Source organism: Gekko japonicus, unplaced genomic scaffold, assembly GCF_001447785.1.
Source record: "Gekko japonicus isolate JY-2015 unplaced genomic scaffold, Gekko_japonicus_V1.1 scaffold17, whole genome shotgun sequence".
Classification (NCBI taxonomy): Eukaryota; Metazoa; Chordata; class Lepidosauria; order Squamata; family Gekkonidae; genus Gekko; species Gekko japonicus.
Window position 1 is genome coordinate 1,204,998 of NW_015163604.1, and position 17,774 is coordinate 1,222,771.

Here is a 17,774-nt window from a genome sequence, read left to right on the forward strand (position 1 = left end):
CTGATAGCACAGATTATTTTAAAATGGATCTGACAAATTTATTCATCTGTCAGGGGCTATATAAGCCATTGCAGTGAAAGTGGGAACCTCTGCTCAAACTCAGTATACCCTCATTACAAGCTTCCCAGGAGCATCTGGCTAGTTACTGTCAGAGACAGAGTGGTGGACAAAATGGACCTCAGAGCTGATCCTGAAAGGCAATCCTTATGTTTTTTACCTTTTGAGCACCTTAACATGAAGATTCAAAGGCACTTTAGTTGCCCACAAAGTCCACATAGGGGGGAGGGGGAGGAGGGTATTGTTTCTGCTTATCTCAAATGTTGATAAAAACTGTACATTTATTAAATATTAATGAGACAGTGCCCAAATTACTTCAGTACTGCAAATTATATTATGGGAATCATTTAACATTGCTGTGATGAAGGCCAAAGCAAATATCCCAGGATCCCATTACTTTTCAGATTTGCCTTATGCTTCGAAAAAGCATTCTAAATTGGCATCTTTCCCATTTGAAACAGGGCCTGGAGTGTTTTAGTACTTTAAAAATCTTGCAGGGGTGTGTAATGGCTTGGCATATGCCTAAGGTTCTGACAGTGGGACATAAGTTTTAGGTTCAGATTTTGCTTTTTTTAAGTTAAAAACTGCAAACACTGCATTTTTATTACATCTTAGTTCACAACTACTTTCTGCAGGAATGCCATAGGTGAAAAATCTCAAAAGCAATGTGAGAACAACTGTACTATGCAGAAGTACTTTGGCTGTGAGAGAAAACATGATAGCAAGAGCTAGTTCTTGGTACAGAAACAAAAAAGTGTAAAACATATTTACAAGCCTTTAATGCCCCAAATGTTGGGTTTTTGTGGAAACCAATAGCCTTTTGCAAAGTATTGGGAGGCTGAGGATTCTGTCTTCACACTAATACACAGAATTTTCGGTTGTCCAACAAGTAATTGCTGAAATAAAATACGGTTTTTGTTTTTTTAAAAAGATGACTGGTGGGTAGACATGACAGAGTTCTTTAAACTTATGCACAATGTGGAAAAAGTATAACTTTTTCTCCTATAATACTAAAAGTTGGGGCTTCTAATGAAATTGATGGGTAGTAGGCAAAGGAAGTACATCCTGCACTACATAAGTAACACATTGAAATCACTGCCACAAAATATTGTTTAGGCAGCTATCTTGGGCCTGAACTATACAAGACATGTTGCCATGAGTTAGGTCAGAGTGATCCCAACCCAACTTGCATTCCATACAGCCAGATGACAGCTACAGAGAACATACTCCGACCTGAAGTGTTCCTAGTCCCAGTTTGGACTGGGATTTGTTAGCCAAATTGCTCTGAGTTATTATCAATATTGGGGAATATGAGATATTATAAAATAGCAATAGACAATAAGGGAACAAACACCTTTATATGCAGGGGTCCTGCTTCTTCCAGAAGCACCAGAAATAGACACGGAGGCTGGTTTCAATATAAAATGATTCCTTTACTGTAGACTCGTCACAAGTAAACAATACACAAGCACACAAACAATAATTAAACATTCATGCACACAATACAGACTTAAGGAAGCAGAGGTGATTGATAGCTAATGGAGGGGTGATACTACATGTCCAAATGTGCAGAGGCCCATGAAGAAGGGTTGTGACCCAAAACCCAGAGGGTTCCAGGGGTGGCCTGCCAGGTGGCATCATGGCAGAAAACACACGGTCTGAGGCCATGTGTTCACTGGGATATACCCATTGAAAGACAATGCAGACCAATGGGCGGCCCTGGGGGCTGGTCTCAGGTGAGAACAATGGATTACCTGGACCAATGATGAGTCCCAAGGGTGTCTGGCATCAGTATGGGCAAGGCCTAGATGTGACCCATGAGCTTCCAGAGAGGCAGGGTCTGGATTTAACAACAGAAGCCAGGTGTTGGATTACTGTACTGGGGGTGTCCATTGTGGAACATTAGAGTGGTCTGGTGTTTCCCCTAGTGCCAGACAAAAGAAGTGATGTTTCTTAATGTGTGGCAGGGTGAACCTGAATGGCTGACCATTCACTAGACATGAAGAGTTAATGTTTACCTTGATAGTTCTGGCATAGGTGTAAGAATGCAGATATCTTAGACAAATATATGGAGACAGGGATGAGAGGATTATTCCAAAGATACTTCCTGACATGGGTGAAACAGGAGAGGGGGGTGGAAATATGCAACACACTTCATTCATGACAATAGCACAGACCAGAGGCTTTTTGTCTCTGCCTGCCTGTACATTTGACAGCCAAAAGAGTAGCCATTTGGTCAGCAGAAGATACCTAAGGCAAGGGCAGAGACTTGCCCATTCTTAGTCCTTTTTGGACTAAGATGACAGGAGAGAAGAGTGGGGGGGGGGATTGCTTGCATGGGGAATGTTTGGCCGTGCAGCCAGCCTGAAGAATTCTTTGGCCTCAGATTTCTCAGCCAAGATATGGTTCTCCTAGCCTCCCAGCAAAAAGCCACTATTTAAACCAAGCCTGGCTTCATAGGGCACTGCTTGTGGAGGTTCAGAGGTTGTTTTGGGGTGTCTCTGTCTCGGGAAAGACCACCCCAGGTTCAGTGCTGAGAATGCTGGCAACAGATTGCAGCACTGGGAGAAGGGGCTTCAGCCTTCTCCTGTACCATTTTTCCATCCTGAAACTGCTGTAGGGGTGAAATTTTTGCTGGAGGGGATCCAGGCCCACAAGGGAGAAAGTAAGGCTCACTGGGCCATTTTCGGTGGGGAAAATGGCTTTTTTTGTGGGGGGGGGGCTAAAGTTCTCTCCACACACTGAGGGTTCTTGATTTGTGGCAAAATGTCTTCTGTAGGTAAAGGTAAAGGTTCCCTTGCTCGAAAGCCAGTCGAGTCAGACTCTAGGGTTGCGGTGCTCATCTCCGTTTCAAAGCCGAAGAGCCAGCGCTGTCCGAAGACGTTTCCGTGGTCATGTGGCCGGCATGACTAAACACCAAGGTGCACGGAACGCTGTTCCCTTCCCACCGAAGTGGTACCTATTTATCTACTTGCAATTTCTTGCTTTCGAACTGCTAGGTTGGCAGGAGCTGGAACTAGAGACGGGAGCTCACTCCGTCATGCGGCACACTCGGGTCTCGAACTGCGGAACTTCCACAGCCTGCAGTTCAGCGTCTTAACCACTTGAGCCACCGCAGCTCCGTCTTCTGTAGGTAAATGGTTTTAAATGGGGAGGAGGGGTACAGTTGTCTTTCCCATTTTCTGTGTAGTGTGAGAGACAGGATGCAGGTGACTTTGGCAGCATGATCCTTTCTCTCCCCTCTACATGCTGTACTCTGGTGACTGGCAGGGATTTCCTATGCCACTTTATTTTATATCCTCAAATATATATTTCATCATAGCAATGGATTTAAATAAACTGAAGCTGAAATTTGCAAGCATCCAAAATCTCCACTCAACAATGTGCCATGCACACTAAAGTGCAGAAGATGAATGACTCTGGATGTTATAAATATAACAGCAGATATGCCTCAAAAGATAACAAAGCATGGAATCAATCAAAACCTCCAGTTTCCAATCTGAATGAGTTCATAGGTCATTGTAGTAAAGCATTGTGTGTGAATAGAGAACAGGTCTCTGAGAATTATAGATGAAATGTATAAAAAAACTTCTAAAACAAAGTACTTGAGATAAATTGTGCCCATACTTCTTGTCATAGGCTGAACCCCCTTAACACTTTAAACACTTTAAAAGTTGACTGTATTATGATAAACCAATCCTCTTCAACAAATGTTGCATAGTATGGGTGGTTCTTTCTCACATAAAATGGAGACTGATTTTTCTCTGACAGGCATGGGGAAGATACAACTAAAGGTGAAATGAACACAAAAAGCTCATTCTGATACTTGTGAACTTTCACATGGCTAGAAGTCACAAGCTTTCAAAGATCATGACCTGGCCAATATTTTTAATGGATGCTGCAAACTACATAGCATAGTGTGTGTCAATTTTGTGATTTTTGCCATTTGCCCTCCCAATACAAGATTAGATTTAATGTCATCATTTTTCATCAGTCCTTAGACCTCAGCATTTAAATGTGACTTCTGTAATTAAATAAGTTGGATGCTGTTGCTCTGCGAATATACGCAGTAGCTTTCATGGCCAATTTGTAGCTGTGGCTGCAATCCAGAATGTGCATTTGGTTTAAAAGCAGCTTTCTTGGCTTTCTATATTTCAGTAACAATATTCAGTGACACATTCCAAACTTGACTGTCTTCTGTCTAAATGCCCTTAGTTCTTCCTATAGTTCAGTGCTTTGAGACACGGCAGTGTTTGCCTGGGTTGCCAGTAAATCTGTTTGTTCAAGTTCACTGTGCCACAAATGAATTCTAATTATTTCACACTTCTGTTTAGACTGCACTGTTGGCCTTAAGTATACGAGTTGTTCAGTAAATCTGCTATGTATAGAAACTATTTTGTACATCTTTATACATCTTTTGTACATCTTTTGTACATCTTTATAGTTTTAGTTACAATGGACAGCAGTTGCTTATATCTATCAAAATTTACATTAATTCAGTTAAGATCCAAATTAGGTTATGTAATAACAAACAAGAAAGCAAAGCAAAGCTACAAATGATGGGTTTGTGTTTTTACATTCAGCTGTGGTAACTCTCAGGCATGGTGATATTCACAAATCCCACTTTTTACATTACAGTAAAAATCCAGCATTTCCCCCACAATTCACCTACAGAGGCTTTCAGTCACAGTGAGGGTACTGTACTGTCTTGGCAAAAGAAACAAAGCCTACAGTGGTCTCTGACATTTCAGGGTACTATAAATGCTTAAAGATAAGGGGTTCATTAAGTTGGTTAAAAATACAATACAATAAAGAATCTTGAAAATTTATTAACAAAGGTTGTAAAATGTACATTGTCACCACTTACAAAATAGTTAATATTCAAAACAGTAATTTATGCCAAAGTATACATATTGTGAAAATAGTGACTATTATTCAGGAACCAGGACATGAACAATACATTCCTGATATCACTAGGTATGAGGATACTTTGGTCTACTAAATGGGGCTACACCAGAGAATATGCTTGAGAATCATTCTGAAACCCTAGTATTCTATATTTAATAGAAATAAACACAAACTAGCCATCACAAAATTATTTCCGTTTAAGTAGCTGGAATATGTGAACTTTTTAAAAAAGGCTCTTATATTACGATAAATGAAATATTTTCAGGAAATCCAACAGTTATTTAAACCTGTACACTACAAAACATATTCTGAGTGCTGGTTGCATTTCACTAAATTCAGAAAAAAAAAAGGGTTTAAAAAGTCAGCATATTAACAAAGGTTGTAAAATGTACATTGTCACCACTTACAAAATAGTTAATATTCAAAACAGTAATTTATGCCAAAGTATACATATTGTGAAAATAGTGACTATTATTCAGGAACCAGGACATGAACAATACATTCCTGATATCACTAGGTATGAGGATACTTTGGTCTACTAAATGGGGCTACACCAGAGAATATGCTTGAGAATCTTTCTGAAACCCTAGTATTCTATATTTAATAGAAATAAACACAAACTAGCCATCACAAAATTATTTCCGTTTAAGTAGCTGGAATATGTGAACTTTTTAAAAAAGGCTCTTATATTACAATAAATGAAATATTTTCAGGAAATCCAACAGTTATTTAAACCTGTACACTACAAAACATATTCTGAGTGCTGGTTGCATTTCACTAAATTCAGAAAAAAAAAAAAGGGTTTAAAAAGTCAGCATCTCTTAATCAGCTTCTGGTAGTTATACGAGCATGCAGGCATTCGAAATGGAAAGTTTAAGCTTGTACAGTTGTGTGTCAACAGAAGTTAGTCCAGACATGGATCTTCCATTACCTCAGTTTTTCTTCATTATACTTTCATTTCATATTAGCTGAAAAACTAGAACAGTTCTTATTTTAAATTTAACACTGGAATCTTAAAAAGAATTCACACACAAAATTAAAAGTTCTACTAAATGTCATGACAGTATTCCTTAGTAAGCAGTTTCAGAGGAGCAATCTGTTCACTTGGTGTAATGCTATCCTAGTTTTGAGGCAGGGATTACACTGCAACCGAGTAAATATTTCCTTTATAAAGCAGACAAGTTTAGGGCAAGAAACGGTCTGCTTCTAAGAGGAATTGTGAACTTGGCTGGATAAAATCTGAACAGCCGATCATTTCCTTATGTAAGCAAATACTTCTACCTTAAGATTTGAGAAGCCCAAAGTCAAAATTCAACAGTAACAGAGAGCTGGTCCTTTGTTGTCTGCTACATTCACTACTCTGAAACTTTTCACATGAGTATCAGAACTGTGTATTCAGAATGCATTCCTTGCAAAATTTGGTGTGTGTTTTTTTTAAAAAAAATACTTGTACGAATGTCAGGAGCCAGATGTTGTTCTCTACCCCATCCTCACACAAGGCTCACCAGCATCTTGAAGGTGCAAAGAGTGATCAAACCACTTCGTAAGATAATCAGCATGGCACTTAGCGCTGCACACTTATACTTGCTCTGACTGCTGGAGTAGCTGCAGCTCGTTCTCGCTCTTTTGCAATTTCCAACTCTATTTTGGCTTTGATTTTATCCCAGTTGACCTCAAGCTGCAGAAAGGGGGGGGGGGGAAGAGAAAGAATCCATTAATCCCAATTAAAGTAGATTCATACAAATCAACCTGGCACATCTTTATGAGTTATAGAGTTTTTTGTAACTTTCTGAGGGTTTGTGGGGTTTTTTGGGGGGGAGGCTCTCATGACTGGGAAGAGCTTTTCTCAGCATGAGAGTGAAGTTAAGAAATGAAATCCTGGTACTGTGGCTGGGACCCAGAAAAGCCTGTGTGCAGGTGCAAAACCTTTCAGTGTGCACAGGGCAGTTCAGCTAATTTTCATTTCTGGCGGCACCCTTCACACCTCCTGGGGTGGTAAACCTCAGGATACCCTGACCTTGGGGGAAGGGGCTTGGCAGTGAGTCATATATTTCAGAACCATTGTAAGAAAATGACTGTCAAATGATTTTCTTTGCTCTCTGACATCCAGAATAATACCAGTTTGTCTCTTTGTATGTTTTAATTTGCAACATATTTTTAACTTGTTACAAAGGCTCTGAAAGAATTGGCAGTCACTTCTTTAAGGCAATACCGAATTATCTGTAACCCAGTTAATAGAACCTGTTCCTGTTCCCACTGTTCTAGGACTGGTAGCCATCACCTTAAACACAGAACAAGATGTATTTTACCTTTAGAGAAGAAGAAGAAGAAGAGATTGGATTTATACCCCGCCCTTCACTTGGAGTCTCAGAGCGGCTTACAAACTCCTTTCCCTTCCCCTCCCCACAACAGATACCCTGTGAGGTGGCTGGGGCTGAGAGAACTCTGACACAAACTGCTCTTTTTCAAGGACAACTGTGCCAGTGCTTGTAACTGACCCAAGGTCACATCAGCAGGTGCATGTGGAGGAGTGGGGACTTAAACCCGGTTCTCCCAGATTAGAGTCCGCACACTTAACCACTACACCAAACTAAATACTGTGCCTGAAGAGGAATGTGCCAGTTCAGGAGTTCGGTTGCCAGACCCCCTTGGTGGAGGCGGGGGTCCCCCACTGCCAGGCCCCACCATCCTGCCCCTGATCATCTGGCTGGAGGGGGGAACTTACCCTGAAAAAGAGGGAAATCCATCCAACATGCAGCAATGTGTCTATGTCACTGCACACATGACCTGGAAGTGATGTCATCATGTCCAGGTCATCAGGGCGATGCTCTGGTATTTGGGGAAAAACTCTACAGTAGAATACAAATTGACCATAGTTTTTTGCCCAAATACCAGAGCATCACCCACCCCAATGTCCTGGAAATGATGACATTGCTTCTGGGTCATGTTTGGCTACCCTGCTCCTAGTAAGTCCCCCCCCATCCCTTGCAAGTTGCCAGGAGGGACCTGGAAACCCTATTCAGCAGTCTGAAATATTTTAAACAAATTGGTTCAAGAAAAGATATAGAGTTAATCTACTGCATGTGCAGTACTCAGGTGCCAAGCTGTGTGTCCAGTGCCAGCTTACATCTTGAGTCGGACATGATTAAGGTATAGGCTAGGGCAAGCCTTGCCTCCATTAACTATTGGTTAAAATTATCACATAACCCATAGTGTTTAATAGCAAGACTATTTTCTTTCTTTTTTAAAAAAATATATTTATTGGGTTTTTATGCTTAGAAGACAAACACACATTTAAAACACTAACAAACATAGATCTTCTCATCCATTAATTTCTCAACACATTGCATTGTTCAGAAAAATTGCTTATATATAGATATATTATTACTCTCCCTATTTTAATGGAAAAAGATTTAATGCATCGTATAGAATCATCACCAATTATTCTAATCCTACATTTCTAGTTTTCTGCAATTACTCCATTTAACCAAATACCTCATTAATACATCATCCCCTATTTTTCTGTTCTATTCCTTCATTCTCAATTTTTTTTATAAAAGCCCAGTATAAACTTAGCTAACCTCTTTAAATAACTCATCAGCTACCAATTCATTTTTATTTACTGTGTCAATATTATTATTAACCCACACCTAGATATCACCACAAAAAATTAATTTATATTACCTAATAACTATAATATTAATCTTATCAACCATAGAATTCATTTCTATTTCGTTTACAATATATCAGCAGAAGTCGAGGCTACCAACATCAAAACCATATCCTTAGAGAAGCCTACACACAGCCACTTTCCAAACCACTTCTATTCCTCACTCAATTCATAGTCATTTCATGATTACTATCTGCTACTCCAATCTCAGAAATAGTTTCCCTGTCAAAATCAATTTATATTACCATATAGTACACCAACTAATCTTGAACAATTAAACATACAACTTATGATACCTACAATCAAATACTTTTTACAATAAAATAACAAAATTAAATTTAAATACCAGAGCTAGTTCCCAATTTAACCTCTCTCCTTACCTTGCCACCCTTATTCTACTTCTAAACTTAACTTTAATAATCAGTCATATAACATAATAACAAGCTCACTAAACTAAACCATTTAGTTCAAAATAATACTTCTGGTATCAAACACAATTTCCACATCCAATTAACTTATAATAAAAAACAAAAATAAATCTAAAGTACACCTTCTGACTTCACATTGCAATCATTTTTTAACATTCTTAACATCAGTAATCAAGGAAGAATTAATTAATTACAGTTATGAATAACAATCATTACAATGACACTGAATTCAATTTCCTTTTTGTCTTGGTTTCTTCCATTTTCTTCTAAATGTCGCCGGTTTTTATACTCTTGTAATTCTCCTTCCAAATTTCCCTTCCCATATTTCTTTACTTTGCAGTTTAAATGTTTGAAGTGTTTAAACTTCATCACATCTTTCTTTAATTTTTCCCCACTAATTAAGCTCTTCTTTTTCCTCCAGGTAGTCTCCATAAGTTCTTTCTTCCCCTTTACTGGTTTCAAATTAGTTTGGTTCTCTACTGTACATCCACGGTTATCCACCTCTTGCAACTCCCCTTCTGTCCAAACAGGTTGGGTAACATAGCTATCTCCCTCTTGCTCTTCTTCATGAACTCCACCCTGCCCTTGCACTTCTTGCGTTTGTTCTTTGTTGTCCTTCTCCTCTAGGTTTACACTTGGAAAATTTTTTAGGTTATTCTCACAAGCCTCTTTACATGCTTTCCTCACTGCCTCCTCGTATGCTTGCCTCGCTCCTTCTATCAATGATTTTTGAAATTGCTCCCATGTGAGCTCATCAGTCTTTGTATCCTCATTAATATCCACCACCTCCATTTTCTTTTTCTTACGTAGCTTTCAATTAGTCCTATTTTAGTATATTTTCTGAGTTCTAAATAAGTTACCAACAAGACTCCCCACAGCACCAACAAAAAGTCAAACTAGTAGTAGTAGGAATGCTGCATTCAGCAAATAGTTTTCTCTCACCCCCGACACTTTCGGTCGCTCTTAGTTCCCAAAACTCCTTTTCACGGCCGTTTCTCCATTTCACAGGGAATATTCATCAGGGGTATAGCAATCCGCTCTCCTCTTCTCCGCCCAGGATTTGCACCAAATACAATCTTCAATGCGATGTGTTAAATTCTTTAAGTAACTTTAAAATAAAAGGCTGGCTGCCACTACCCAGGGAACCTGACGATCATGTCCCTGCTACTTCAGACGCTTCTGCTTCGGGGCACGCCGGCTTCTCCCCCGTCCTTGCCGAGGACCGGGGTGCCGGAAAAGCCTCCTGCTACTCGGTCTCACCTCCGGAGACCCAGCGAAGCCTCCCCGCAACCCGGGGGGCGTCAAAGAAACGTCCAAGCACCGGGGGCTCGGGAACTCCCGAGAGACCCGCCCGTCGCAGCGCCATCTTGGCCGGAACTCCTGAGCTAATCAATAGCAAGACTATTTTCAATCCTCTTGGGAGAAGGCCATTCGTCTTAAACTGCAGAATTTGGGCTTCTCTCCTGAATTTGTCCTGCAAATGGGTTTTGATCAAGCAAAATCAATGATCAAACAAAGGTTGTTCGATGTAGAGCGACAAAGAGACATTAACAGTGTTCCAAACTTCCTGATATCAGAGAAGCTTAAATATGTTGTTGCCCCGGCACCTTATCTCTCTGTCCTGGAGGTACCCAGTTAACGGAGAGCTTTTACTCTGGCAAGATGGTGAGTCCTCCCCTCTGCAGTTTTAGAGGGGAAATATATAAAGACTCCCATGAAGGAGAGGATTTGTCTGTGTGGCACTGAAGAGGTGGAGTCAGTCGAGCATGTATTATTCCACTGTCGCTTCTATCTGGAAGCTCGTTCTAATATAATTTCCCCTCTACTTATCAATTTTCCTGGATGTTCTGATGTTTATATTTTAAAGAAACTTTTAATGGGTGCTAATCAACAGGTTACCATTAGTTGTGCCAAATTTTGTAGAATTCATAGACAAATTTTATGTACAGATTTTAACTAATTGTTGCCAATAGATTGGACCAATTTTACTTTCTAATGAGATTATTGTAAAACTTTTATTCTTGAATTGTACTGGCCGTTGGCTGAATAAAGAATTGATTGATTGACTACTGCATGTTATTCAAATATGCATTGAAGAGAGAATGCTTGAAGAGGCAAAAATGCATAAATAAGCTCTCTGGCCTTCTCTCTACTAGTACTTGGAGTCAAATATACTTGTCCTATTTGTCAGAAAGTAAAGACTTATGAAGAATACTTGGAGCAATCTTGTTTTACTATAGCAGCGCCACACTAGTTTGTATGTGGCACTAGCCAGAGTCATTTCATGTGAATACAGTTGCCATTTGAAATTTGGCAACTTTATGATTAACATTTCTGCCCTGCTGTAAATTCTTTTCATCCTGAGACAGTGTCTTCTTTCAGGAAACAACAAAACCTGAGTGAAGAGAACAGTCTTGAAAACTTTCTCAAAATTATATGCCTTTTCTTATCTGCAATTAAAAATCTCTTCCTCCTGGTCTGCATTCACATGTCACAACAAACCAGTTTATACACCTATGTTTTAATTAAACTCCAGATAATGTCAGGCCTGAATACAGGATGTCCAACAAACCATTGTGCTAAACTGGGATTGCGAATCATGGAAATGTACCCAAGTTAAGCTGTGGTTTGTACTAACTGTGCTTTGGTGTGGCATCCAAATGCAGAAATCTCAGTTTGTTATGTTGCACTGCACCTCCCAGCCTCCTGCATACTGAGAAAGTAACACAGCCCAATAGAGAAATTTGCAACTTCAGTTGCATTCAGCTCTAGTAGTGCTTTCTAAGAACATCCCAACCTTCCCTCCACACACTCTGTTCCTGCTGGTGACGACTTGCTAAACAGGAATGTGCTTCAGGGACTTCAGCCTCCCCTGAGCGGAAATTTTAAAAAGCAGTAAAAGGGCAAGGGAGGGGGGAGGGTTTAAAGATTTATTTTGATTCAGAGTTTGAAAGTTCATGAATTAATTGAAGCACCTAAGCCCTTACCCCCCCCCCCATTTATTCCAGGGGACCAACCAAATTGCACTTGTAGTGAAGCTTTGTCAGAATCCTGGCAATGTAAAGGAACTAGGGATATCATCTGAGGATTCTCAGAAGTGGACAGAGCAGCAAAGAGCAGACTAAATAGGACTTCGGGAAAAAAATGTGATCTGTTATATATGTATGTATGTGTGTGTGTGTGTGTGTGTGTGTGTGTGTATACATATATATGTGTGTGTGTATATATATATGTATATACATATATATGTATATATATATATGTGTGTGTGTGTGTGTGTGTGTATGATGAACTAACTAGGGTTTGTGGAACAAAGTGCGGTTTAAGCAAGCTATTTTGCAGTGATGTCTGAATGCAGCCAGTCAACAAATCTTGTTCCCAGTGACTGAAATCATTGTCCACGTGTTGGTTCTTTATAAACTTTTATGAATTTGAGGATGTATTTCCATCATTATTTCCATTTTTTTGGTAACTAGATTTTTCTGTTTAACTTCAGAAGGCACTACTAATATAAGAGCACACATTGCAAAAACTAATGTATGAACTCACCACCACAATTAACTCCTGCAAAGTATCAGATATTTACCAGTGAAATTTATGGAATGGATAGAACCATTCTTTACCACTATCCAAGGTGCAATTTCACTACCAAAATTCAGTCCTTTATTTTAATAGAATTAATAAATAGCCAGGGCTCAAATAACAGTGAAACTTTTTAATCTGACATGTTATAGGAGCCAGGGAAAAAGTAAAATATTTGCCAGTGGGGTATACAGTATGTCTTTGCATGAGCCTAAATCATTCTTTGGATTCCAGCCTAGAACTTCCCCTGCTTGTTGTGTGCTAAGTCTGTACTTCTATCAAAGAAGGCACAAATAACAGCTGTGACTTTAGAGCCAACTGCAGCCTCTCTCTGCCACAATTATTTTATGTTGTTTCAGAGGCTGCTGAGATCTGTTATAGTGTAGTCAAAACTTGCCAGATAGTACTAGCCAAGCTAAGTCCCACAGGCTACTTTTCTAAGTCTTTATCTCTGTTGTACAGAGGAAGCATAAAAATTATGACGTGGATTGCCAAAAGCTGCATATGATTTTCAGATAATGTTCATTATACCTTACCAAAGGCTGCCCTTTTCTGAAAGGTACTGGTGCTGTTGCTGTGCCGGTCCCACAGTATGTTAGCGCTTAAACTGGTTAAGACAGCATCTTCTATTGGATCAGCTTGTGTTGGTGAAACCACAAGCTCAAAAACTTCAGCAGTAAAAAAAAAGCTAGCTATAATTTGTCTCTCTTCCCACTAACTAACAGTTCTATCTCAATATTACTCAGCTGTATAATAGATACACGGCACGGTAGTAAAAAACATCAGGGGATATATCCTGACACACTTTGGCTCAGCTCTGTATAACATTAGGAATGAAGCCTCAAAATGTCCTGAAAACTAAAAGATAATAAATTGTGAAATTCAAGTTCTGCATAATACTTGCCCCTTCTGCGTACTGCAAAAATCGCTGATTCGTTTCTTTTTTACCGAAGTCATCCAAGAACTTCTGTCTGTAAGCCAGAACCGTGTCAACGTGTGTCTTGTGTTTCACAGCGAGTTCTAGTGCTCTAGAAGAAAATAATAATGAGCTCATCAGGCTGAACTCAGAAACTGGCCTTATTACAAAACCATGGGTTTTAAAAAAACACACACTGTACAAGTGACTGCACTGGTGGAAAGTTTTCCTGACATAAAGCAACAAGAAACCTAGCATTAGTGCTGGCAAAGCTGATGGACTAGACACATTTTTATGAAGTATGTCATGAGAAGTAGTTATGTTTCTATTGACCTTGCAGTGCTATCAAAAAAATTGAAATTTATGCTTTCTCCTTTGACTATAGTTCTCTCAAAAAGACCATGCCATCATTTTAAATTAACATTACTATCATCAAGTTTAAATAAAGTCTCATGCATCTCTGGGACAGAGTCTGTTATAGCATGCCATGGACTACTGTGGTCCCACAGGGAAAGTATTACTAAACTTTAACTTGTGACATCTGGGATCCACTATGAGCATCAACTTAATGGCTCCACTATACATAAGGAACTTTGCATTATAAGAGTCTGAACCATTTGCTTCAGTGTTGGTGAAGGCTCTGACAGGGGCATGCACATATGGGCTTTCTCCAACACAGATGTGAATGGGGAGCACCTGCTCATGCAGAGCTCCTTCAACATAAAACTGTGGATTGGAAATGTTGAGTGAATCACTGTTTTAAACTTATGCCCTCTCTATAAAAATAACAACATGAAAAACAGGGTACTCAATCTTAGAGAAAGCTGGCTGAATGGCTCACCTAAATTGGTGAATTTGTGAAAGAAATGACATTTGAAAAAATTACTACCCAACTCATTCTCTTAGTCTGGTACTACATAACTAAGTCACATTTCTGTATCCCAGGTGCTGTTTCTCCACAGGGAGAGTAACCAATATCTTGCTTCTGGTGGTGGAACCCCCACTGGACCTCCCCGTCCCCTCCATCAGTGCTCAATGGGGAAGTGATGGGAAAATGGAAGAGGGGGATGGAATTGCACAATGTTATTTCCAGCCAAAAAACCTAGAAATGATGTCACCACATTGCACAATATGGTCATGTCACTTCCAGGTTTCCAGTGAGAAATGACACTTCTGCATCACACAATGCTGTTCCTACCTGTCTGTGGCCCCTCAGTCTTCCCTCTTGTTGCCAGCAAAGGGCTGGCAACCCTAGAGAGGGGACAATTTGAGGCGGAAGAAGTACTTAACCCTTCCTTTCTCTGCTAATTGTAAAGTGGAAGATAACCTGTCTTTGAAACTCGAAATCTCTCTCTCTCGCCTAAATCCTTTCTGTTAAACCACTGGGATGACTCTATTCAAGATTATGACAATGAACTCACATCGACTCTGTTAGCAATAGCCCGACTGGCCATTGCTGCAAACTGGAAGTCTCCAGCAGCACCATCAGTGACTGGCAAGACAAACTATGGGAACACCTGGTCATGGCAAAAATTGCTGATTTGCTCAGGTGTGCACAATCAGATACCCCACACCACTCCACATTTGTGTCAACTTGGTTCCCTGTAGTCTCCTATTTACAGATTCTAGATATTCTCCCCGCTAACCCTCTTTATCTGAAGTGGTTAACCTTGTAGGTTTAGACCCCTTCCATTTAAATGACATTCTTGTAGACGGATGCACTGTATTACGCTGTATTGTGCTTTAATTTAAAATTAATATAGATGATTTAAAAAAAACAACACATCAGTAAACAACAAATAACAAAAAATCTTCTGAAAACCAGGAATACGAGAGCTGGGAAACATGTAGTAAGCCAAGAATCTGAAGATGTGTTAACAAGTATAATGGCCAGGATCAACAAAACTACACAATTAAACATAATGGACAGGATCTTAGTTCCATGTACCAAATGGGGTTTGAGGCATTTGCCCTAGCAATAGGTCTCCACATAGTAAACAAACTATTTTTGAAACTTTGAAAGTAGTCTGGCATAGGGCATGGGTATTTGCTGTTCAAAATACAGTAAAAGAATTTCATTTTGGTACCAGCCAGCCCCTGGACTCACATACAGTAGCTTTTTTAATCCTGGCCATTATACACTAATGTCACCAGCATCAGAAAGACACAGTCTGATCCTTCTTTGAAGCAAAATGAAAGAATAAGTGGTTCTGCATTGGTGATTCAATTCTAATTTAAAAAAAAAAATCACAAAGCCAGATTCACTTAAATATTGTTTCAACATTAAGTGAAAGATATCTGGTCTTGGGGGAGGGAGTGGTCTCAGCATAAAAATTTCTCTCAAAATTTTGGGCTACTGTTAACAATTCTGGTTCATAAAAGCTAGGTGATAAAGACCTAACAAAGCAATGGGAAACAGAATAAAACTTTGTTGGTCTTAAAGGTGCCACTGGACTTGAACTTAGTTCTGCTGCTACAGACCAACACTGCTATTCACCTGAATATAGAGTTACCATTATAAACCTCTGACAACAGTAAAATGTATAAGAAATATTCTACCTTTCCCAGTTGTAAAGGTTGATATTGACTTGAATAGCTTGGTAAACAAGGCCAGCTTGAAGAAGCAGAATTTCAGCATCCTGTATGTTTCCACTGAAAAGTAGGATATGAGCCAGTTTTGATTCTTTTGATGGAAGATCTTTGATAGAACTGATGTACTGAACTTTGTCTATCTGTTTTAAAAAAATATGCAAATGTTGCAAGAAAATTAGTGTGTTTGAAGTAACAAATCTGTTTTGATGAAAAGAAAAAAGTTAATCCCCATTTTCTTACCTCACCAATGGATGAATAGGCTGTTTCTGCTGTATCCATATCCTTACTGGCCACTGCCATAGCAGCTAAACATGCCCACAAAGTTTGATCCTAAAAATGCAATCAATATATTAATATAAAAGCAACATTTCCTCTTACATAATACAAGTATGCATTTCCAACCAAGTAAAGATGAGTAGACCTTCACTAATATTCACAACATGGTTTCAAAGGTGGTTTCCCATGTGACCATTTGCTTGCACATTATGGACATTATCCAGTCAAAAGTAAGCCATTGTTTTTAAAAAGTGAACGCAAAGGATATGTGTAACTCTTCCAATGAACAGGTCGGTTTAGGTTTTTTGGGCGGTGTAATTGTGTTTAATGAATGGTAAGGCTAGAGTTCTCTGGCTGAAGATATATTAACAGCATATTTAAAATATGGATATTCTGGATGAAAAATTTGTTTTGTCAAATGTTACACAAATTAGTATACACCTGTCAATTTTGGCAATTGATCTTGGAAAAGGTTGATAATTTATGTAACATTAAGATTGAACTGAATGAGAAAGTGTTATTTATGGGAATTCTGGGAAATAATAAAGTAAATAAATCCAAAAAGGATTTACTTAAAGCTATGATTTGAGCGACTCATGCGGTAATAGTGTATGGATAGAAAGATGCCTTAAAATGGACTTTGGAAAGATGGAACTCGTACTTATATAAATGGATTCAATCAGATATTTTATGGATAACAGGATAAGACATGGGAAGATAAGGCGCTGGAGATAAGGAAGAAATGTTTTGGGTATATAAGATGGGTAAGAGAAGGGGGGACCAATAACGATGTATTGATAAAACGCCATAAGGTGTGCTCATGGTTATAGATATAATAATAAGGTTCTTCTTCTGGTCGCTTGTGAAAGGGGGGGAGGGAATAATAAAGGGGAAAATTGATGTATGTGATGTTTAGTTATGTAAACTTGATGAAAAGGATTATGAATTAATATGAAATGTAAGACATAAATACAAGTTAAAAAATTAATAAAAAAACACCTGTCAGGGCCATAATGTGCAATGGCGTTCTGTGGCTTGAATGGAACAAACACGTATATTTGGGGCACCTACGTATTTGGGATCTTTAGCCTATGTATATCAAGGTCCAGATTCAAAGCAACATGCAGAAAATCTGGGGGGGGGGGGAGATAAACTCAAACAAAAGGGGTTTAATTGTATAAACAGCAAAATAGATCAAATTAAGCTATGTCAGTATGTGCAATAAAAATTACACAATGGAAAAAGCAATGTGTTAACCAACATACAAAGCCTTTCCCTAGAAAAACTGTGTGCCTAAATAGGGAATAACCCTATAAAAGAAGACACATGAGGCTGCCCTGAAGAG

The 17,774-nt window shown here is 39.1% G+C and overlaps 1 protein-coding gene across 1 annotated transcript in view; it reads right to left on the minus strand.

Moving 5' to 3' along the window:
* Positions 1–6,406: 6,406 nt before the first annotated feature.
* The window catches only part of IFT80 (intraflagellar transport 80), a 129,041-nt gene continuing 117,673 nt past the window's right edge, over positions 6,407–17,774 (minus strand). Inside the window, exons 16-19 of the mRNA XM_015407245.1 lie at positions 16,394–16,483; positions 16,121–16,293; positions 13,550–13,673; positions 6,407–6,643 (exon numbers count right to left, since the gene is read on the minus strand). Coding sequence (XP_015262731.1) covers positions 6,530–6,643; positions 13,550–13,673; positions 16,121–16,293; positions 16,394–16,483 — 501 coding nt within the window. The 3' untranslated portion in view covers positions 6,407–6,529. The remainder of the gene's footprint in view (positions 6,644–13,549; positions 13,674–16,120; positions 16,294–16,393; positions 16,484–17,774) is intronic.